This window comes from Lycium barbarum, chromosome 3 (assembly GCF_019175385.1).
Source record: "Lycium barbarum isolate Lr01 chromosome 3, ASM1917538v2, whole genome shotgun sequence".
Classification (NCBI taxonomy): Eukaryota; Viridiplantae; Streptophyta; class Magnoliopsida; order Solanales; family Solanaceae; genus Lycium; species Lycium barbarum.
In genome coordinates, this window is record NC_083339.1 from 139,565,038 (window position 1) to 139,589,580 (window position 24,543).

The following is a 24,543-nucleotide window of genomic DNA, read 5'->3' on the forward strand; positions in this document are numbered from 1 at the left end:
TCTGATTAGTTGGTGGTTTTACCTTTTCTCCTAAAACGTGTAGAAAGGGTGACAGTATACTGTTTTTCCGATGATACGTATAGTTTGGATAATGCAGAGAACGGAACGAGCAAGTCAATCTACATTTAAGGGCAGATGCCAGATAGAAGGAACAACCCTTGTGTTTAAAATATTAATTACTAGAATACACACACACACTAGCTATATTCTCTTACTAGTGTATTTGACCGCGCTTCGCGCGGTATCTTAATAAATTTAAAAATGATCTTTTATAAATTACGTCAAGATAAATGAGATAATTTGTTTTGCTTAGACTGAAACTTCTTTTCCTTATTAACAAATTATGTATTATAAGATGCAATGCTATTGAAAACGATTAAAAAGAAAGGCATACAGATAATTAACGATCTTTTTGGATTGGTTGTGCCAAGTCAAGAAGGAAAATACAACTTCATAAAAGAGCAGATAAAATAGTTGAAAGCGGTAACCCTCCTATAATTCTGAAATCTAAGTAGTATTCTCTATAATTACACACAAACAAATGATGTTAAGCTTGGTATTGACTCTTAATTATATGTAATTAAAATTAGAACATTGGAGCACATAAATGATTTTATGCTACCACACAGAATTCTATATGATACAATCTATAGCTATTGTATAAAAATGACGTTCTTGAACTTCTAGATTTGCGGAGATGAATAATGCATGGAACACATTTAAAAGATGAGGAAGTCGATCTACTTTCTTCATGTTTGTCAATTGCCATGTAGAATCCAGTTTCAAATATTTTGTAGTTGTTGTTATGCAATTTTGTGTTCACCTCTTCTCATATGGAATTAAATATGAACGAATTGCAAGAAGACAAAGAGTTAGAAAACATGTAACGTTTAATTTATCTGTTTCACTTTGATTTTGAAAGTTATTGTGTGTAAACACCTTAAATAGGGAAAGAGGACCTTCTGATCATCCATTTTCCTAAACGTCTTTCTCATTTAACATTTTTTAAACATAGCGCAATTAATCATAATTAAGAGAGTTAAGAAGTGGCTTTTGAGTTATTTTAACATGGCACATATATGAACGGGGGGAAATAGAAAAATGCCAAAAAATTGAAGGAAAGAAAAATAATTGTTCTTGGCCAGAGAGGGGAAAAGATTTATTACCATAGCTATTTTTCACAAATATTGAGAAAAGAAAGTTCATAAATCAGTAATACTCTAGCAATTTCTAAATAAACTAAAGAGTATTACAAAGAACACGAAGGAGAACAAAAATAGCAACATACCTTGTATCAAATGTCTTTTTCGATGAAGTAGCGGAGGCTTGGCGCAAGAGACAAACGTGATCATTTTTTTTTATTTTTATTTTTTGTACAGCACCTAAATTGAGAATTTTGAAGGTAAAAGTGTAAAATCTAAGAAAATGGAAAAATCAAAATCCTGATCAATAAATGGTGCCATATCATCTTCCCAAGAACATCAATTTTTTTTATAATTAGGACATTCATGCCAATAATGATAAATAGAAAATATGGGGAATTTTAAAAAAAAAAAAAAAAAAAAAAAAAATAATTGTGCTTTTTGGCAAAAGGAAAGAGTCAGGTCACTCTCCTTTGCCTAGCTTTATAATATATATGGATATAGGTGATAGTAGATTTTGCTAGAATTATTTAGCTTGCCAATCAAAATCATCCAAGCAACAAAGTCTATATATTTTAATTTTCATATATTAAGGTGTATAATATAGACTAAACTAAAAGGTATGATGACCATTCTCAACAATTTTGTGTCACGAATAAACTGAAAAAGAAGATCAACAATAGAAGTTCTATAACATAATAATCTAAGGGTGAAAAAAAAACATTCTAAAAACATGTTCATATAATAAAAGTACCAAGACACTCACTCACTTGCTAAAATAAATATTGTACCTGAGATGGGAACAATTCCTTCTGCATCAACATTTTCTTTATTTTGTGCTTTTGATCTCCTCCTCAGTTATACAATTTTGTGCTTTTGATCTCCTCGCCCATTCGACAATACTCTCCATTTATTGGAATGAATACCATGTTGGTGTGATTTTAATTAGGTGTCATAACTTGTACATTAAATTGTGAATTATGAAATTAATTACTAATACTAATTAAAGGTAGAAGTTATGAAGATGAGGGGGTGTGAGTTATGTAGATGACTTTGTAAATTAAAATAGAATAATTTAAAATGATATAAAAAATAAAAAAAATGAGAAAAAAGATAAATAGAATCCTTGGCCATATAGAGGTGCCACATAGGATTGTCTATTCCTAGCTTTATATTATATATAGATTAGTTTGTGGTTAGCTTACGTTTGCATAGTCATTTGTATTTGCCGTGACGTACATAGAGTTTTATACAACGGAAAAGGGCCTAAAATACCCTCGAACTATTGAAAATGGAGCAAAAATACCCTCCATCCACCTTTCAGCCCCCAAATACCCTTACCATCCACCTATTGGGTCTAAAATACCCCTATTGCTAACAGAATATTCTGGTCAAACACGTGGCATTTTTTTATTGGTTGGCTTATAAAATTAATTAAACTAATTGACCAGATAACCCAAGTGCCCCCCACACCCTACCCCCCCGACCCCCCCCCCCCCCCCGGTGAATTTTTTTTTTTTTTTTTTGAAAAAAAAGTTGACATTTTTTTTGCACCCCACCCCGCACCCCTACCCCCCCCCCCCCCCGACGCAAAAAAAATTAATATTTTTGAAAAAAAAAGTTTTGACGTTTTTTTTGGGTTTTTTTAGCTGGGAGGGGAGGGGGGTGTAGGGGGAGGGTGCGGGGTGGAAAAAAAGTCAACTTGTGCCTTTTAGATTTTTGGGGGGTGCGGGGGAGGTGTAGGGTGCGGGGTGGAAAAAAAGTCAACTTGTGCCTTTTAGAGTTTTGGGGGGTGGGGGTGGGGGGTGCGGGGGAGGTGTAGGGTGCGGGGTGGGGTGCAAAAAAAATATTGTAGTCTACACTTGTGCCTTTTAGATTTTTGGTTGAAAATATACCATGTTTTTTAGGGTGAGATATATTTTTTTTTTTGGTAACTCAATTACATTAGACATTTTAATTTATCAAGACATTTCACAGTACTTGTGCTTTTTACTAGGAAGTTGAGAAGCGTAACAATATTTTTTTTGCACCCCACCCCGCACCCTACACCTCCCCCCCCCCCCTCCCAGCTGAAAAAAAAAAGTTGACTTTTTTTCCACCCCTCCCCTCCCCCTCCCCCCCACCCCCCAAACCCCGCACCCTACGCCCCCCTCCCCTCCCAGCTAAAAAAACCCAAAAAAAAACGTCAAAACTTTTTTTTTCAAAAATATTAATTTTTTTTTGCGTCGGGGGGGGTAGGGGTAGGGTGCGGGGTGGGGTGCAAAAAAAATGTCAAATTGTTTTTCAAAAAAAAAAAAAATTCACGGGGGGGGTCGGGGGGTGGGGGGCACTATCTGGTCAATATTGCAAAAGTTAATTAGTTTAATTAATTTTATAATCCAACCAATAGAAAAATGACACGTGTTTAATGAAAAGATTATGTTAGTGATAAGGATATTTTAGACCCAATAGGTGGTGATAAGGGTATTTTAGACCCAATAGGTGGATGATAAGGGTATTTGGGGGCTGAAAGGTGGATGGAGGGTATTTTTGCTCCATTTTCAATAGTTCGAGGGTATTTTAGGCCCTTTTCCGTTTATACAAACAATATTGGCTTATTCTTCTAATTTGCTAGCTGTGCAATTACGTGAGTTTCGGTTTGAAATTTCTGCGTGTACACACACTTGTAGAAAAAGTTTTTGCCAAGCAGTATCAAATGACACCTCTGCCACTATGGACCTGAATAACCTTTATAATTATTACAAAAGGGCCAAAAATACCCTCAAACTATTGAAAATGAAGCAAAAATACCCTTCATCCACTTTTCAGCCCCCAAACACCCTTACCATCCACCTATTGGGTCTAAAATACCCTTATTGCTAACAGAATATTCTCATTAAACACGTGGCATGTTTTTATTGGTTGGCTTATAAAATTAATTAAACTAATTAACTTTTGCAATATTGACCAGATATTGCCCCCCACCCGAGACCCGACCCCCCCCCCCCCCCCCCCCGTGAAAAAAAAATTGACTTTTTTTTGCACCCCCCCCGCACCCTATCCCTACCCCCCCCCCCCCCGACGCAAAAAAAAATTAATATTTTTGTGTTTTAGCTGGGAGGGGATAGGGGGCGTAGGGTGTGGGGTTTGGGGGTTGGGGGGAGGGGGAGGGTGCGGGATGGGAAAAAAAGTCAACTTTTTTTTTTCAGCTGGGAGGGGAGGGGGGCGTAGGGTGAAATGTCTTGATAAATTAAAATGTCTAATGTAATTGCACCCCACCCCGCACCCCTAACCCCCCCCCCCCCCCCCCCCCGACGCAAAAAAAATTAATATTTTTGAAAAACAAAGTTTTGACATTTTTTTGGGGTTTTTTGCACCGCCCCCCCCCCCCCCCCCGCCTCAAACCCCGCACCCTCCCACCACCCCCACCCCCAAACCCCGCACCCTACGCCCCCCTCCCCTCCCAGCTAAAAAACCCAAAAAAAAACGTCAAATTTTTTTTTTTCAAAAATATTAATTTTTTTTTGCGGTGGGGGGGGGGGGGCGGTAGGGTGCGGAGTGGGGTGCAAAAAAAAATTCAAATTTTTTTTCAAAAAAAAAAAAAAAATCACGGGGGGGGGGGGGTCGGGTCGGGGTGGGGGGCAATATCTGGTCAATATTGCAAAAGTTAATTAGTTTAATTAATTTTATAAGCCAGCCAATAGAAAAATGACACGTGTTTAATGAAAAGATTCTGTTAGTGATAAGGGTATTTTAGACCCAATAGGTGGTGATAAGGGTATTTTAGACTCAATAGGTGGATGATAAGGGTATTTGGGGGCTGAAAGGTGGATGAAGGGTATTTTTACTCAATTTTCAATAGTTTGAGGGTATTTTTGGCCCTTTTCCGTTATTACTATTATAAATTAATACAACAACCCATAATTGACGTCTTTCCACACAAACCACACTTGTTCCTTTTTATATGAAAATTTATAAATTAACACTTTTAGGTTTTATAATTTTTTTACACTGTATGAGTACTATGGTTGGACCTTCAGATTGTTTTGTTGGATGGTTCCCTATCTACAACATGCTGTGTTGAGGTTTCCTTCAAAGAAGTTGCATGTTTGTCCTTTAAATGGGCTGGTCTTTTATTTTTGCCCCTCAAATGGGCTGGCCTTTAATTTTTTCCATTAGCAATCGGACTTATGCTTGCGGGGCTTAAGTTCTTTCATTGTTTTTGCACGGATTTCCTTCTTTAGGCGTGGTCTTTAATTTTTGGCCCTCAAATTGGTGGTCTTTAATTTTTGGGCAGAATTTTACCTTTAGGCAAAATTCTGCCTTAAGGCAGAGTTCTATCCAAAACTCTACCTTAAGGTAGAGTTTGCTAAGGCATAGTTTGGCTGCAAAACTGTACCTTAAGGAAAAGTTTGCAGGCTAATCCAGGCATAATTTGCCTGCGAACTCTGCCTTAAGGGAGAGTTTGCGGGCAAACTATGCCCGATGGGACAGAGTTTGTAGGCAGCCTTTGCCTAGTGATTTTTTTTTAATTTTCTCCTGAGCAGGGCTTCAAACCCGGAACCCAGAGGTTTTAAGCGAAGAACAAAAGTTAAATACTTTCATTTTGATGGACAAAAATTAAAGATCACCCAAAATAGGGCATTACTGTTAATTGCCCAAGTTCTTTAAGGATGCAGCCATAAATTGTATGATATTATGATGCGAAAATATAAATTTATGTCCCCCGAAAATTTATTTGTCTTGAGAGACAAAAATTAAAGACCAACACAAAATAGGGACAGAAGTGCAAATGGCCCGATTTCTTCCGTCGTAGTGTAATCAATCGCCCGATTTTGTGCTGGTCTTTGATTTTTGTCCCTCTAATAAACAACCTTTTCGCGGAACATAAATTTATATTTTCGCATCATTATATCTCACAAATTATACCCCGCGCCCTTAAATAACTTATGGCCACTAGACATAAGTACGATTGCTGACGGCAAATATTAAAGACCAGCCCATTCGAAGGGCCAAACTGTGCAATTAAATGGCAGCTACTTAGTATGCAGAAGTCTCAGATGAAACGTCTACTTCTGGGCTTTGGCCCAATTTTGTTACAGAAAAGACAGGACGAAGATTCTAGGAAAAGTTACATAAATACAAGTAAATAAGTAAAATATTTTTTAATCTATAACTATTAACTAAATTACATAATCTACAATATATACTTTATATTTAGGGTATTTGTATGATTTTATACCATAAATAAAAAATGCTGCTATGAATAAAAGGCTAATAATAAGGAGTTTCCTATATTAGTGATAATCAAATTAAATACATATCAGAACACATTAATTAAGTTTCTAAACATCTCAATGTACTCAGTTAGCATTTTAATCCATAAAATAGTATACTACTGTTTATATGATATATATTATACAATTCCTTGAACCAGTATAAATATTCTTGTTATTATATATTCCATATATTTCACTATTATATAATATATATAATATTATTTTTTACGTATATTAACTAGTATATACTATTTATAAAATAATTTCTTATGTGTAGTAAACAAAGAGTATTATATATATATATATATATATATATATATATATATATATATATATATATATTTGACCACATACATTATTGTATATATTAGGCATATATTGTTTATTATATTAAATATATACAAATATAAATTTAATTGAGTTAATTTTCCTATTTCATGGAAGAGAGAGAAAAGAAATTGAATAATTAATATGTGATGGCAGAAAGGAAGCCAAGTTTTATGAGATGGGGTGTCAATTATTAATTAAGATCCTATTTTATTGGTAATCCACAAGTAATCATATTATTTTATATGTTATTGTAGAGTACAATTGGTTGGCACATAGAGTTATATATTCATATATTAGGTATGTCGTAATATTATATACCCTATACACAAATAATATTATTATATTATATATTGTATATAATAGACAAACTTAAATATACTAATTTCTACTATTATATTCAAAAATATTTTGTGATAATCTTTTTAGTTAAATAAACCAATTTGAATATATCATATACCTTTTAAGGTATATTTTCATGTACATTTCTTATACCATATTTTCAAATACCATATATTTTCATGTACTTTTCTTAATAGTAATATATTCAAATAATTTATTTTAGTCACAAAAAATAATTGAATCATCATCAAGTGAAATTAAAAAAAAAAAGAAAAAAAAAGTAGGAAACGAAAGAAAAAAAAAGTCTTTTTAAAATGGTAGATGGAATATGGGATTTGAAGTTGATTTTGTTATGTTTATTTGAAAAATTACATTATAATGATTTTGAAAGAAAAATAAAGTAAAAAGTAGATATGCATTAATGGTAGTAACTCTTAAAATTAAGTATTATTAATATTTTAGGAATGTAAAAAGTTGTATTTTTGTAATTAAGAAATTAAAATTTTGAATAAGTTGTATTTATGTAATTTTTTTAAAGTAATTATTAAATTTTTAATTACTATTTGAAAAAGTTGTATTTGTGTGACTTTCCCAATATTCTACAGGTCCGAGGTGGGAGAACTTCAACAGAAAGCCCTACAGGACCATTAAAAATAGATTAGGAGCCTGTTTGGATTGGCTTATAAGTTGCTTATAAGCTGTTTTCAGCTTTTTTGAGTATTTGGCTGGCCAGCTTAAAGTCATTTTGTGATTAAAATAAGCTCAAAAAAATAATTGGGCCCATTTGATTTAGCTTATCTAAAACAGCTTATAAGCCAAAAAAAATAAGTTAGACTACCCCAACTTATTTTTTTTAGCTTATAAGCTGCAAATAGCTTATAGGCATAAGCCTATCCAAACAGGCTCTAGATTGGGTGTGGTGAAAACAAAAGATAGTAAGAAAGAAAATATCTACATATAATAAGTGCCATGGAGGGACGAACACAGCACTCCCTCCTTGTATCCGTTGCTTCACGAATTGTACCCGTATTAAATTCTTGTATCATGAGTTATATAGTTTGTACACTTTATCCAACTATTTTTATATCTCATGTAGACATGTGTCATGATACTTAATATTTATTCCCTACTCATGTATAGATGTATGCACTTTAAATTTAATTATCCGACACATTTATTTCCTCTGTGCACTTTTATTGTTCACTTTTGACTTTTCGTGTTCTAGCTGAATATTTATTGTTTTCTCATGTATAGACATATGCAATTCAATTTTAATTCTCCTACACAAATTTATTTCCTCCATGCACTTAATTTGTTCACTTTTGGCTTTTCACATTCTTTGAGAATTAATAAATCCCACGTGGATATATATCATAGTACTGAATATTTATTCTCTTCTCATATATACACGTGTGCACTTCTATTTTAATTCTCCGACACATATTTATTTCTTCCGTGCACTTTTACTTGTTCAATTTGACTTTTCAATATTCAATATATAATAAGTGCCATGGAGGGACGAACATAATAGTCCCTCCTTGTACCCGCTGCTTCACGAATTGTACCCGCATTAAATTCTTGTACCATAAGCTATATAATTTGTACACTTTATCCAACTATTTTTATATCCCATGTAGACATGTGTCATAGTACTTAATATTTATTCCATATTCATGTATAGACGTATGCACTTTAATTTTAATTCTCCGACACATTTATTTCCTCCGTGCACTTTTATTTGTTCACTTTTGACTTTTCGTGTTCTAGCTGAATATTTATTCTCTTCTCATGTATAGACATATACAGTTCAATTTTAATTCTCCTACACAAATTTATTTCCTCCATGCACTTTAATTTGTTCACTTTTGACTTTTCACGTTCTTTGAGAATTAATAAATCCCACATGGATATATGTCATAGTACTGAATATTTATTCTCTTCTCATGTATACACGTGTGCACTTCTATTTTAATTCTCCGACACATATTTATTTCTTCCGTGCACTTTTACTTGTTCAATTTGACTTTTCACGTTATTTAAGAATTAATAAATGAAGTACTCCTTCCGTCCCATATTACTTGGCCACATTACTATACTTGACTTTTCACGTTCTTTAAGAATTAATAAAAATGAAGTATTCCCTTCGTCCATATTAACGTAGACATGTGTCATAGTACTTAATATTTAATTCTCTTCTCGTGTATAGACGTATGCACTTTAAATTTAATTCTCCGACACATTTACTTCCTCCGTGCACTTTTACTTGTGCACTTTTGATTTTCGTGTTCTAACTAAATGTTTATTCTCTTCTCATGTATAGATAGACATATGCAATTCAATTTTAATTCTCCTACACAAATTTGTTTCCTTCATGCACGTTAATTTGTTCATTTTTAACTTTTCACATTCTTTGACAATTAATAAATCTCACGTGGATATATGCCATAGTACTGAATATTTATTCTCTTCTCATGTATACACGTGTGCACTTCTATTTTAATTCTCCGACACATATTTATTTCTTCCGTGCACTTTTACTTGTTCATTTTTTACTTTTCATGTTATTTAAGAATTAATAAATGAAGTACTCCTTCCGTCCCACATTACTTGGCCACATTACTATACTTGACTTTTTACGTTCTTTAAGAATTAATAAAAATGAAGTACTCCCTTCGTCCATATTACTTGGCCACATTACTAAAAATATATGTCTATTTTTCTATTCTATATTTATCTTCTTTTCTATTTCTATTATCCCCGTTTTCCTTCTTTGTCAATACTTTAAACGGGAAGAGAGGACGAACAATAGCAATGCAAATTTGCACCAAAAGTTATTTTAATGCTCCTACACATAACTTGTTTACTTTTGACTTTTCACGTTTTTTGAAAATTAATAAATCAAGTATATATTTTATCATAATATCCATATTTATTGGTATATAGTCTCAATAGCCTCAGAAAATGATTTGCAAATGAATAATTAATGTGAAGGGTAAAATAAGAAGAAGATTTTTTTTTCCTTGATATGTTAACATCGACAAGTAAAAGTAAAGGGAGGGAGTGACATTTATCCCCGTTTTCTTTCATTGTCAATATTTTACTTATTTACTCTCCTCTGCAGTCTCTGATTATTGTTTCTTTACATTTATAAAATGTATTACTTTATATTTTCATTTCAGAATTAAAATTTTAATGATTAATGATATAACATATATCTTTCTAATTTTGATTTCTTTGTAACAATTAATATAAAAAATTATAATATATTTTTTAATTAATTTAATAAAAATATTTTAATCCAATATATATAACAAAATGGTTTTTATGTTTGGATCTGAATAGTTACTTAATTGAAATGGATATCAACCCGTCGGTATACATATAAAATATTAAAGAATTTAAAAGAAAAAATTTAGAATCAAAATATTAATTTTCCCTCATATTCTTACTAATTTTCTTTTACATCAATGAACAACTTTCATTGTCATAATAATGATAAAAAAGTACGATTCTTTCCATCTCAAAGACTTTTAATTACAACTAAAGTGATGGTACATAAAATACATTTTATATATATAATAACAATTAAAATGTTTTTAAAAGTTATTTTTAAAATACAAACTTTAAAGATTGACTAATTAAAGTGAATAGATGCACGGGCGTCTATGGCTACTATTGTAGCTAATTGCCTAACTTTTATGATACCCACTAAAGACTACAATAATCATCAACTTGTTGTGAACTTGAAGTTCCCACATCGCTCGCACACGGGATTGTGTGCGTGCTTATAAGCAGGGCCTGAAACCTTTACTTGTAGACGCGTTTTAAAGCCGTGAGGTGCGCTAAAACGGACAATATCTACAAGCTGTTTTTAACACGTTATCAGCACGATGCTCGCGATGGGAGGGTGTGTTGTGAACTTGAAGTTCCCACATCGCTCGCACACGGGATTGTGTGCGTGCTTATAAGCAGGGCCTGAAGCCTTTACTTGTAGACGCGTTTTAAAGCCGTGAGGTGCGCCAAAGCGGACAATATCTACAAGCTGTTTATAACACACCTAACATTTTTTTTATAAGAATATCATGGTCCCACAATTAAAATCTTCTTTATACGATGTTTATAATTATTTATTTAGACCGACATATGTATAGAAAAAAAGAGAGGATAATGTGTAGATATTTTTTGTTAACCGTGTAAGGGATGCTGAGAGAACTACCTAAAATGCTCTTTATTTATTTAAAAGAAAAAAAAGTGTGCTGAGAAAATCAACTGGAAGGTAAAAAATAAAACTAGCTCCATGACCTTGGTTAGTTGTTGAACATGACATGTTACCTTAGTCTTCAAATGAATCCATTTTTATAACAGTCAGAAGCATCTTAAAATCACAAATAGATTACAAACAAGGATAATAACTGAACTCCTTTAATGCGGAATTGTTAACCCTAATTCAAAATTTATAGCACACATAAATATAAAGGAATTAAAATCTGAATAATTGAAAAAAAAAGTCACCTTCAGTTAGAAATTATCACTCTAACCCGCAAGGGTGGCTCAGTTAGTTGAGCACAGGGCTTTCATAATGGAGGTCTCAAGTTCGAAACCCCTGCCTACGACAACAGAGGATTTGCCTTCTAGGTTGAGCTCGTCGCACCGGGCTTGCCTAGTGTGGATTACTTCTCCGGTGTGGTTTGCGAGTTATTACACAGAAGCTGAGTTTGCTGCGGTTCCATGTCATTAAAAAAAAAATAAAAAAATTATCGACTCTGATCAGTTGACATGTGTTGGCACTTATAGTAAGTAACGTAAAATAAATGAACAGAGCTGACAAGTGCTGAAAATAGAAAGGAGATGAAGTGATCTGTGGAAAAGTAAACTGAAATTGGGGAAATAATGACACAACATAATCTATTGGACTGAAATTCGAAGTAATGGCTAGGGTTAGAAACTGTTGTTCCACTTCAAAACCGGCTATTTGGATCTGGTTAATCTCTGCAATTACCTTTTATATTCTCTTCCTTATGGCTACCCGCAATTCTACAGGTAATAGTAACATAGATTTATATTCATTAAGTTGTTTCCTTTTATATTTGTGAAAATTTGCTTTGGTTGTTGTGAAATCAGATTTAGTAATTAATTCCGTAGATTATTTATATTGATTCTTAAGTACACTTCTCTATTACTTTATTTCTTTATCTGCTGCTTCGCCGATAATTTAGCTTCTTGTTATCCTTAATTAATTAGCTTAGATTGACTTTCCATATTTGTATAAATTTAGCTTCTTTTTATCTTTAATTAATTAGCTTGGATTGACTTTCCATATTTGTGTGTGGATTTATAAATGCACTAAATTCTACTTCTGGATTTATATATAGTATATTATGATAGCTTAGTGAGACAGATACTGTAATCGAAAAACAGCCAGAGAGAATATCGATACATCTCAAATGCAGAATTTTGGTAAATCTATCAGTAAAGCCTAAATGGTTTTTTATTCTTAATTTTTTTTTTTAAATGTGAATAAAATGGTAGATTCTGACTTGTAATTGGGATGCTTTTTGCTTATTTTTGGTTTTCTTTCCTTTGCAAAAAAAATTGGGACTCGTCGCTTGTGTTAAGTTTATCACTCTGCTAATTATGGTTAAAAAAAAATTAATCTATGCGAAGTTTTGAGGCTACAATCTTGGTAAAACTGTAAATCTAGATGGAAGTTGAGGCTGATGTTTCTATAAATTGCTCGTTGTTATGCGTGTTTTCTTTACGGTTGTCGTGGAGGAGTTCTCCCCAAACCCTACTTGTGGGATTACACTGGGTATGTTTTTGTTATTGATAAGTAGTTTTCGTGGAGGAGCATTCCTTTCCATATGCTAGTGATGCTACATTTAAATGTTGTTCCATTTGGAGTCTCCTTTACTGAATCAGACTCCAGAAAAAAAGGTTCTGTCTAAAAAGAAAAGGATGATGTTTGCAACATCGAATTCGGGTTTTCTTTACATGTAATCCTGAAGACAACAAAACATCTTGGGAACTAATATATGGAGAAACTATTTTGAATATCATAGCAAGCTATGTGTTAGACACGCACAAAAAAAAAATGAAGCTATTCTGTTGCTTGAATTGACAAGTAATTAAATGGTTGGGACAGAATGGTCTATCTCAAATGCGGAGCAGAGGTCTAGATTGTATGAAAAGATGGAGAAAGACTTGGAGGATCACGGAGCTGCTTTCCTCAAACAAGGAGAAACTACTCAATCACTTTCCCTGTCAGATCTGTTTACTCTCAAAGACGGAGTGGTCACTCCTGTACTCAAGGTTAATTTCACTTATTAATCAACATTCAGCCATATGCTTGTTTGATTGTGTCTAAATTGAGGGTGGTTATTTCCATCTGTGCATAGGCTGCAAATCCCCCTGTGCGAGCAAGTGTTTTGTATCTCAACCCAGAGTATTCTGCCCCTATAACGTAAGTATTGCATTTTGATTTCTTTGGACAAAATCAGCACAAAATTTCTTAGCTATCACTGAAGCAAAATCAGTTACGTTTAGTTAATCTTAAGAAAGCCAAATTGACCTATTTTGAAGGAGAATATTGACTACTCTTACAATCTTGTTCAATTATGTGAATTCTACTTTTCACATTGAACGTGGAATTCCTATATTCACACTTGTTCTCATCTGTTTTGTAAAGGGAAGCTGTGAGAGCTATATTCTCGCCACATTTCGATAAAGGTATGGTGTCTTTTTTATTGATTAATATTTGAACGAATGAGTTAGCCTTTGTTATGCATCTCTCATTACATTAATTCGGATGCTTATACACATGTTGCTTAGCAATTTGGTTTCAGAACTCCAGTTTATATCACTTTAGCATGTTCCACGCTTCCCATCACATTACAGCTGTCCCTGCTTCTGAATCAGAGGTAAAAATGCTTATGGATGAAAAAATATCTTACTGTACATCCTTTCTTCTCATTGAAATATTATGTTGATGGAACTGATAATGTTCAGTGTTTCCTCAGATTGAAGCTGAAGCAAATGCTGTTAGAGCTGTTTCTGAGTCAATCTGCCCTCTAAAAATTGCCCTAGACCGAGTGGTTCTGACATCAACTGGGGTGTTAGTAGGTTGTTGGCAGGTCTTTTAATAAAACTCGATCTCTCCCTCTCTTTCTCTTAATCTATCTCTCTGGAGTATTTTAGTAAGTTTTTTTTTTTTTCTGATAAGGTATTTTAGTAAGTTTCTAAAAGGTAAATATTTGAGATAAGCATAGTGCTAGTGCCCGATACTACAGATTTTGTTTTTCCTCTATTCTGAATGTAGGGCATTCTCAAATATCATTTCAAGACACACTGATGTTTCAAGCTTTCATAGGCAGTTGCACGAGAATCTCTTACTTTGCTTTTGGATATAGTCTTGCGCTCTATATAATATTACTTATGCTTGCAAATAGATGATTAAGGACCAACATTACATTGATTGTTCGTCTGCATCGATATCTCTGTTGGTATGACATGGCCAGGGTTATTTTTTATTTTTCAAAATATGCTGTAAGTTAGCAAAGAAATTTGCACGATCCCATACTGGATACCACCCACATCCTTATTGGTGGTACACCATGTATGAGTCCATGTAACATTGTTAGGGACTTCAGAGTATTATGTATAAGTTGAACTTTAGGTCTACTTTTCCAACCGATAGTGTAGTCTCGGGCGTAAAAGCAGTGTTCTACCTATTATTTCATTATCAAGAGAGACATTGTTACGTTTGCATGACATGCCTCACTTTAACGGTGTTCAGCATAAAGGGTGTGAAGTTACCTGGGTGTATCTTGTGACATAAATGAGGCAAAAAGTTTTTTCTTGTTGAATCATAAACATCTTATCTAAATGACCATTGCAATGAGTTATCTATTTTCTTATTTATTTATGTTGTTTGCCGCCCCTTATCAATGGCTTATGGTCAACTCAAATGGTGCACCACTTTGGAATGGTCATCATATGTTGAAATCATTAAGTTAAAAAAGAACATCATGAAGATATAAGTTGGTGAAATTGCAGTCTCTTCCTTCTTACACTTACATTTTATGTTTTCATTTGTAGGTGGACTCTGGAACTGATCCTGTAACTATCCGACAAAAATTGAGAAATGCTCTCCCACGTGCACCTGCAAAGCAACTTGTGAGAGCTAAACAAACCTTTTCTGCTTTACATCTTGCTGAAGATGCTAATGTCTTTGCACTTCAACCACTAAGTGCTAGTTTACTCACATATATTCTCAAAGCTGTAAATATAGTGTGGGCAGTAAAACCATTATGAACTTTTATGACAAATCAGCCATTGCTACTGCATGATTCTTCCCCTCACTCTCTCATCCCCTCTAAGTTTAGGATTATTTGCTTTGATTTATAACTCTTGTATTCTCAAGATAGAACTGTTAAAATAATATGTCAAGATTTCTAGCATTTGCTAACTACACTTCCTTGGTGCTGCAGTATGATGCTGTAATGCTTCATACATCATTTGCCAGGCTTCTGGGACACCCTAGCAATTGGCCTGAGGTATTTTAACACTAGCATCTTTGATCTGTTGCCTGCATTTTAGATCTTCCATTGTTTCATTGATGATTAAAATCTGGAAATCACTACAGTCCCTGTGATATGTTGTTCTTGGTGATAAAAGGAAACGACACTAATATTAACTACTAGCAGTTACAAAAAGTCAAGATGTTTAACACCTCTTGATAGTTCAAACATAAGGGGATAGGGGAAAACAAACAATAAATCTTGATGGAGATCAGTCCCACACTTCCAGTTTGCTACCTATTATTGAGCATCTTTCTATTGAGAAAGAAGAACAGCTTTCTTTAACGGAAGGAGATGAAGGAAACCAAAACTATTAACTTGAACTTGCAGAACAAGGTTTTCTGATATAAATGATGCTTGTTTGAAGAAAGTACATTTGGAATCTTACAAGCTAGTCAAGAACTTAACTGAGGGCGATTCGGTTAAATACAATGTAACCATTTGTTGGAAAATCGCCCTCAGGTTCAAATAAATTACAATAAGACATAGACATCGTTTCAGCATGCGCACTTGTTTTCATGGCAAATCATGAGTACTTTCACTTGGTTATTTTCATCCAAAAAAAATAGTCACTTCTCAAACTAAAAAACAAAAAATAGTCACTTGGTTAATTGAATGTTTTTCTTATTCTTTTCACTTTCCTTTATCTTTCACAGGAAGCAAATAAGCTCTCAGAACTCCAATTTCTCCGTGAGCTCGTGAATAGATTAAACAACAAAATCCGTGGCATTAAGGTAATTTTTGGTTTTACCTAAATTAACCCTTATTGCCAAATAGTGAATGCATTGACCCCCTCCCCCCGTATGATATGTTTGTGCTGACCATGTCTGGAGCTCATGATTCTGCTTTTGGAAGGAATATGAGGCTTGCTTTCCATACACTTCAACATGTGTTTTAAGATTGAAGCGTAAATCTCTAAATGGAATGACATTTGGCAAGACTTGCTGCAATTTTGAGTATGTGTGGTCTTGTTGTCTCCCCACTTCATAAAGAAGCCAATTTTGCTCTCAGTTATTTTACCTAACAAGAACCTCCAAAAGAGATAACACAGCTCCTTATAGAGCATTTTTGGAAAAGTGATGGAGGTGAACAGTAAACCTTGATGAAGCTGTGGCTTGGGATTATATGACCTTGTAACATGGAATGTAGCTGATTGCAAGTAAATGTGAAACATATGATCTAAACATCCTGCAAATAGGATTCACTTGGGAAGATGGCGTGCATATAGAGCTTCTAGAGCATAGGAATTTGTTGTTGGTCATTCATACTGTAGAACTGTTCCTAGGCTTGGAAAAGATGCTAAAACTTGGACCACTTATTAGATCCCATATTCAGTAGCTCATTGGCAGCTGAGAAGGAACGGCTTTCTGGTTCAATAGTTGGCATCCCCTTGTTTCGTTACATCTTATATGAATCATTTGTGTGGTCATCCAAGTTATAGAAATTACCTAGCAAAGTTACTTTTGCTTTTTGTAACAATAAAATCACTCGTGTTTGAAGAATGATCCCACAAAATCACTCTAGCCTGAGAAGCTATTTCTCTCATCGGAAGATATGCCACATCATTTTAGAATGCCTAGTTGGACCCTAATGTGTTGTTCAATTCAGAAAGGCAATCTTGCTTTCTCAATGTTTTGCTTAAGATTTTGATACTGATTTTCATTGGGTTTTGCATTTATAATATTTACTTCAAATGTTGCAGGCAACGGTCGGTGAGCTCTGGTATGTTGAGGAGTATGACATATTAGCGCTTGCGTTGAATGGGAGAATGAAAGTCCGCAAGTTCCAGCTTGGCTGTTCGAAAGTGTGAACCAATCTATGAGAGTAGACGATTGAACCTCTCACTGGTCCCTATATGGCAGCGAAGTTGTTCACCTATTGATGGGATCATACGAACTCTGATGTACAGCTTATTCTCCTCCACTATATATAAAGGAGCGCTCAAAGTTGGATATTACAGTGTATTGCTTGCTCTGTGAGCATTTCTGCATGATACGTGAAAATTATAAGTCTGTTGGAAGTACGCAGTAATTTAGAAAAAGTGACGGTCTTTGGTGTAGAAGTTAAGATGGGAAGAGAAAATCGATTTCTCTCCCCAATTTTACGATCTCTGGTCTCTCTATATTTGCCTTTGTGCAGAAGACTCTTCTAAGACAGCTTTTTGCATTTTATAAACTGTTCTAAAGAAGTAAGCATCCAAAAAGGAATAAATTACAAAACCTTTGGTGCAAAGTTAAAGAGAAAAGGAATGCAAGTCCCGTCCCTCGATTATTTGATCTCTGCTTGTGGTATCTCTACATTTGACTATGTATAAAACACTTTATAACGTTTCATATTTTGCATTTCGAACCGATTGTAGACAGATCTAAAGGAGTGGGCATTCAGGGAGAAAATATAAAAGAAAAGCCAAAAGAGTCTGTTTCCCCCAACGCATGCTTCATCCCTCTTAACAAATGCTAAATTTCCTTTCTGGATGCCAAAGCGTCGAACCGGATAAAGGCATATGAGTAATACAACTCATAAGCTTTCAACAGGATAAAGTATCAACGAAGCTTAGAGTAGGATCCAGAAGTTACGGAAGCGACTAGAAGGGAAGCAACTGAACTAGACCGTTAAGGGTTAATTTCAATTTTCACAACCATAGTCTCTCATCCCTCTAATTGATCATTGTTGCTTTCCATTTCTCAAATGCATCACCTGAAGACAACTGTTACTCTAGCTACCTTCAATTCACTTCCACGACACTCACAAAAAGAACAAAGAAAAGTTTCACATTAGCCCTCACCCCCATTCAAACGATTTCTCTCATGTCTTCGTCTTTACCTTTTTTTTTTCCCAGTAGGCGGTAACTATATTACCTTCAAAGGGCATATCGACCTTCAACAACTATAATCCTATTCCTACCTTGATCCCCATAATATTATTGGCTATGTAAATAATTTGGGAGTTAATTATTGTGTAACTGTTTTTGTTTAGGATTAGAAGGTTTGTGTGTAGCTCGGACATCATTTATTAGTGATTTAGAAGGATTTGTGATAGCTCCTGCAAGAGTGAAAATTCAACTAGTAGGTGCAATTAATCATTTATTCCATTTGGACGTATTATACTTGTGGGTGATTAATTTCAGCGAGGAATGGAGATCTAGTCGTTAGAGATTTCTGAGTGCTGAAAAAAACGATCTTGGAATATGTCATAGTTCAGGGCAAGACTAAATCATTCTCATAGTTCAAGAGTAAATTTGATCCTCTTTCTTTATCAAAAGGCTACATGTTAGAAAGCATCCGTCATTAGTCAATAAAAACAAATAGAGACCATTTTTATAAAAGTAAAGATATATTTAATTCCAATAGTTAACAGGACAGATTTATTCGTAAAGTTTAGAAACAACTCTAGACTTGTTGCCCTAAATAAAATGAGGAGAAATGAAAAAATAAGAGGATAAAGACAGAGTTTGCTTCAATAATTGGAGAGGAGAGGCGTGTGTCATGTGTGAAGGGAGAAAAAGATGATGACATGGTATGGGCAAAGCGGCAAAGCCAGTGGTAATTGCAAGCATGAGCGTGTACGGCTTTACTATTTGACAAAAAAACAGCGCTGGCGTGGCACGCATCTCATGTGTTCCCCATTTGATACTCCCAGCCAACACCTGCTCTCCACACGCCCTTTCCCAACTCCAACATATAAAAATAAGTCTTTAACTTCCCTAATTTCATTTTTGCGAATCTCTTTCATCATTCCATCCATCTTCCACAAGGTATAATTGCTCTCATATTCTTTGTGTTTATCTCTCTGTTTAACGACTCTTTTAATCTTTCTTGATTTTAGCCTGAATTGTTGGGGGGTTTGCAATACTTCGTTTAGTTATGAATTTCCTTCTTGTTTCAGTTTATTTCATAAAATTTTCATTTTCCACACTGATTTACTTCATTTAGGATGCTAATTCTTTTACAAAATTCTATTAGGTTTTTGATTGAATAGTAGCGCCTTACAGAAGTCTGGGGCTTTTTTTTTTACAAAATTCGGGTTCTTGCTTTGGTGAGTAAATGGGGACTAAATGATGCATCAGGTAAAATTTCATTGAAATACATAAATGGGGATTAAATGCTGTTATCTCCAGCCTAAAAACTTTGAAACAAATAGTTTTCTTTTTCTTATGAGTTCTATTTACCTCAATTTAATCAGTGAATTACGCTGGACTTAAACAGTATATCTTGTATTCTGATGTGTAATAGGCAAAGTAGTGATCAACAATCTATTGAGTAAATGAAATATACCGTGTTAGCAGTAAAATTTTGTTACTTTCAAATGAATTTAGCTTGTTTGTAACACGTTGCTCGTCCATTGTTTGACAAACTGGTATCTAATTCTGAGCAAAAGTACCTTATCGATTGTTCCCTTTTCTCCTTTTCACAGGACAGCCAATAGCTTTTCACATCAAACATACAAGGTGGACTCAAATTAGAGATGGATACAGAAAATCCTGCTCCAGTAATTGAAAAGGATACTACTGATGTGGAGACATCATTAGATAGGTCAGTTCTTTTAGATCAACTTCACTTTTTGTCGCATGAATGTCATATCTTTTATTTTCTTTTGTAGTATGGGAATCTCCCATAAGACTGGTCTGTTTTTTCCAAACATATAATGTGTGATTTTCATACAATTTTGATGCCAAATTGAATCTTATTCAAAGCTTAGCTTATGATTTTGTTAAATTTTCAAGGGCATAGACCCCTAATATAGATAGATCAGATTTATATATCCATGTACGGAGCAATGTTTTTGTTTGGATTGGATGGAGATCTTTTATTTTTCCTTTTGATATTAGAGAAACCTCATGTGAGTTCGGTGGGGATCCCTTTGTGGTTGATGATACCAGCAAGGCTGCAACTATTATTTTCACAACATAGATGCATTATAAAAAGCCCAAAACCATACCTTGTTGAATAATTTCGTTTGTAGACATTGTCTCGCCGTAAGTTGGAAGGTTTTGTATGCTACTTGGCAGTTTGAATAGTAAATTTAGATAATTATATGATGGAAAAGAATTGTTGCTTCTTATTTCCAAAATCTGTGATTTTCAACAAGAATTTTAGTCCTTTCTGCAAGTTTAACTAAAGTTACGTAAGACAGCAGTTTCTTTTTCCAAACTGGTGATATTTGATGATTTTTGTGGTTATGTCGATATGGTCCTTTTCATCTGTCAAAGAGAGCCAACTCTTGCAGTGTATCTGTTAACCTTGGTTAAGTACTATGCAGGCTACTTCGTTCCTTCCCAAAGGACATATGCTCCAATTCCCTGCTTTTCTAATTCAGGCACATTATGACCTTCCATTTTGAGCAGCTTATCTTTTGAAATGTAACAGACCCCTTTAAATTAAGGGGAGATCTGGCTCCGGTCTGAGAAAAACTCATAATAGAAAATATGTAGTGTCCATCCAATAAGTAGTCTTTTTGGCGGCCACTTGGTAAATGGTTCTTTCTTTATTACTCGCGGAAAGATACAAAGATTTTGAATAAATATGTAGTGTCCATCCAAGAAGTAGTCTTTTTGGCGGCCACTTGGTAAATGGTTCTTTCTTTATTACTCGCGGAAAGATACAAATATTTTGAATAAAACACAATTGCCAAGTTGAGTGCCCATCTTAACTGATGCTTGATTTGTTTCCAGAATACATGAGATTGGCCCAGCTTCCCACTAAATGAAACTCCCTGAATTTGTTTTAGTGTTCTGCAAGGTTAATTATAGCTAAACAATAATTTGAAGAAGACCAGCTTACATCTCGATCCTAGCAGATACCTCCTATGTGACATGGGTTCTTACCAAATTGCTAAAAGTTGAACTAATCATCTGACTTACCTGTGTCCAAGTCTAAATAACTTGGGCATGCCCAAGCGCCTGGTGAAATAGCATTAAACTAGTTGTGGAGTTGCAGAAGAGCATAATTCTACTTGTTCTACTATATGAAAGTACCAACTTGCCCTGTATCAAAAAGAGGTGCACTATTAAACGCCAAAGGAATCTGTTAGATTCTGAACTGAAAGTGCTACTTATGAGAAACTCTGGGTCAAATTATGCCCCAAAGCAATAAAAATGGGGGACAAATGGGGATCTGGAATTGTGAAGTATTACATTTACTAACTTGCAAAATTTCTTCACAAATTTAGAGAATGTATTTCTGCCTCTTGATAACTCTAATGCTTATGTGTTATGTCTTTGAATCCTCATAAAAGTTTCCAAATCTCAGGTTAAATACAGTAATAATTTTTGTACTCAGCTCATGTATTTATTTTGACTTCGTTTGGATTGCTTTCTGCATCATTATCCGTGGCAAATCTATGACAAGTCCTGATTGTTAAGCTCTCTTGTTACAGCTCTCATATCGGCAAGAAGATTCAGAAGAAAGTTCCAAGAAGAATTCACAAAGCTGAGAGAGAGAAACTGAAGAGAGAGCATCTGAATGAGCTTTTTCTTAGTTTGGCTGATGCTCTTGGTAATTTCTTTATCGCTAATAACTTGCCCATGTTCATTTTTGACAAATCCCAGAAATGGTTCATCTAGTATACATTTTCAGTAAAGAGATTGCTGATTTATTAGACATGGGTGCCTTATTGTTGCAGAACTATCTGAGCAGATGAATGGAAAAGCCTCTGTATTGAGTGAAACTGCTCGATTTGTAAAGGACATGCTTTCTCAGATCAAGCATCTGAGGACAGAAAATACAACTTTGCTGTCTGAATCTCAATACGTAAGTGTCCTAATTTCTGGGAATTTTGCCAGCTTGGAGACAATGTCCATTTTTTTCTTTTTCATGTCCTTTGAACTTGGATTCACATAGAACATCGTGCCACCATGCAAACATGGTATTTAGAATAAATATGAGGCCCAAACTGAGAAGAGTTGAACCCCTTTGAAATGAGTCAGCCTTCTAATTAATTACTTAATGTGAGCTTTCCAGTAGGCCAATCGGTCTCTGCTTGATTGGCCGTGACTGCATGATCTAACTCAAGGAAGATTACAAAAATAAAATAAAAAATGATGTAATAATAAGACGGGGTTCGTTTGTCTATGAATGATTGTTTTTACCCTTCATTCCTCATCCAGGATGTTGGATCCACTCAGTTGTAGTTTATGCTTACAGCTTGTGATTTTTTCTGCTTTTATTCTTTTCTAGTTCTGCAGCAGTGTTGTCAAAGGCGCACTTAAGTCCTGAAGCGAGGCTCAAAACATGTCTAGCGCTTCGCCTCGCTTAATGTGCGCTTCAGTGTCATCGTCAAGGCTATAACACAAACTTTTCCTGGTGAATGAGCGTCTCTTGAGGAGGAGACACTAAACAATTGATATTTCACTTATATTGTTAAAAAAAAAAATATATTTCTTTATCCATACATTTGTTATTCATACTTATAATTATTAGTCTGTGACTAAACATATATATATTTGTACTTTTTTCTCCATTTTTCCTTTTTCCATTAAAGCCTACACTTTCTTTGCACTTAAAGCCCCAAAGGACCTTACAGCTTTTTTGCGCTTTTCACTTTTGATAACACTGTTCTGCAGTCACTAAACCTGTTTTCTTGACAGCTGAGTGTGGAGAAAAAGGAGCTTCAGGACGAAAATTCAGCTCTAGAGGCTGAAATTAGCAAACTGCAAAGTCAGGTCAAAGCAAGGGAACTTGAGACTAATCTTGACCTAAATCTAGCTCCTCCTGAAATACAGCGCGCAGAGTTTGCATTACAAAATAACTATATGAGATTGCCTGCTTCAGAAAACGCATTTCAGCAGTCGCAAATCATGAACCCTTTTTATGTCTATCCCTTGAGTTCTAATCCCCAGGCTTATCCAGCGCCTCATGCTGCAGATTCCGCAGGTGTGCCCACATCTACTGTGAAGAAACCACAGCCCAGATATCCCACACCAACTGATGTATGGCCATCTGAGATCTTCGAAAAGCAGCCTCGGTTATTGCTACAGGAGGTTCAAGATGGTGCATAACAATAGTAATTTAGAAGAAATGAGGCATTCATACATAGGGAATGGCATGTATAATTGGGTAATGTAGATTTGGACGATAAGCAGCAGATTCCGGAATACTTTGGACTTGCAGCTCTACGTGGTATATAACCTTTTGTTATATTTTGACCAACAATAATCTAGTTGTCTTTCGAGATAGTAGTTGGGGAGCAACCATAGAAGTGTTAGATACAGAAATGAATTTAGATGTTGAACTGTTACAATGTTCTTGCTGTTGAAGTCATTTTCAAGCTCTGGGTTTCTAAGGAGGCAAAATTAGTACTAGTCCATTCTACTTTGACAAGGCAGGAGACAAAGAAATGAATGCCGTAGTGTCATTATTGTACGAATCTTGAGAAACTGACAAAAACAATCACTCATGTTTGGAGTAGGTTTAAAATTGTTGCTTAGATTTATTCTTGAGCAGTTTTGGTGCTTGTTAAAAGCGAGCACTTTTAATTTTCATCATATATTTAATGAATGTTATTTATTAAATTTAACGTAAATAGTGAAAAAAAATATTCTTTTTCACAGTTACAGTTTATGAAATTTTGCTAGTGATTAAATGTATTCATTTTTTGATAAACTTAATAGGATTAAAACTGGTCAAAATATATTTTTAAAAAGTTATTTTAGAACTATCTGAAATAAGGAGCCATTTTTGTCATTTTATGTAGGAATGGGATCTTGCACCCGTTTTTTTAAGTTGAGATTACACTAGAACCTACCAGAAAATGGTCTTTTGTGTCAATCAAAGTAGTAAAAAAATCCTAGGAAGGGGCAGATATACCGAGTTCCGGAAGTTTTGGTTGAGTTGTTGGACGGTCTCACCATCCATGCTAATTATTTTCTATTTTTTATTCCTCTAATGCATTTTTAACGTC

At 34.5% G+C, this 24,543-nt stretch overlaps 2 protein-coding genes across 2 annotated transcripts; both read left to right on the forward strand.

Annotated features, from left to right (window-relative positions):
* The first annotated feature begins 11,869 nt into the window (after positions 1-11,869).
* Positions 11,870-17,767, forward strand: LOC132632965 (uncharacterized). Its single transcript, XM_060349122.1, has 10 exons — positions 11,870-12,109; positions 13,212-13,378; positions 13,465-13,529; positions 13,755-13,795; positions 13,898-13,986; positions 14,086-14,199; positions 15,164-15,241; positions 15,556-15,621; positions 16,302-16,379; positions 17,348-17,767. The coding sequence occupies exons 1-10, from the start codon at positions 11,998-12,000 to the stop codon at positions 17,453-17,455; spliced, it is 918 nt and encodes a 305-aa protein (XP_060205105.1). The 5' UTR covers positions 11,870-11,997; the 3' UTR covers positions 17,456-17,767.
* Positions 17,768-19,263: 1,496 nt separating this feature from the next.
* On the forward strand, positions 19,264-24,085 carry LOC132632966 (transcription factor bHLH47). Its single transcript, XM_060349123.1, has 5 exons — positions 19,264-19,399; positions 20,059-20,177; positions 22,021-22,139; positions 22,267-22,394; positions 23,231-24,085. The coding sequence occupies exons 2-5, from the start codon at positions 20,110-20,112 to the stop codon at positions 23,639-23,641; spliced, it is 726 nt and encodes a 241-aa protein (XP_060205106.1). The 5' UTR covers positions 19,264-19,399; positions 20,059-20,109; the 3' UTR covers positions 23,642-24,085.
* The last annotated feature ends 458 nt before the right edge of the window (positions 24,086-24,543 follow it).

Bases quoted from the DNA above. Each gene is read 5' to 3' on its own strand.
- LOC132632966 (XM_060349123.1), top strand. From the start codon at position 20,110: ATGGATACAGAAAATCCTGCTCCAGTAATTGAAAAGGATACTACTGAT. The intron at 20,178-22,020 runs GTCAGTTCTTTT...CTCTTGTTACAG, and splicing joins GTGGAGACATCATTAGATAG to CTCTCATATCGGCAAGAAGA. The intron at 22,140-22,266 runs GTAATTTCTTTA...TTATTGTTGCAG, and splicing joins TAGTTTGGCTGATGCTCTTG to AACTATCTGAGCAGATGAAT.
- LOC132632965 (XM_060349122.1), top strand. From the start codon at position 11,998: ATGGCTAGGGTTAGAAACTGTTGTTCCACTTCAAAACCGGCTATTTGG. The intron at 13,379-13,464 runs GTTAATTTCACT...ATCTGTGCATAG, and splicing joins TGGTCACTCCTGTACTCAAG to GCTGCAAATCCCCCTGTGCG. The intron at 14,200-15,163 runs GTCTTTTAATAA...TTTCATTTGTAG, and splicing joins TGTTAGTAGGTTGTTGGCAG to GTGGACTCTGGAACTGATCC.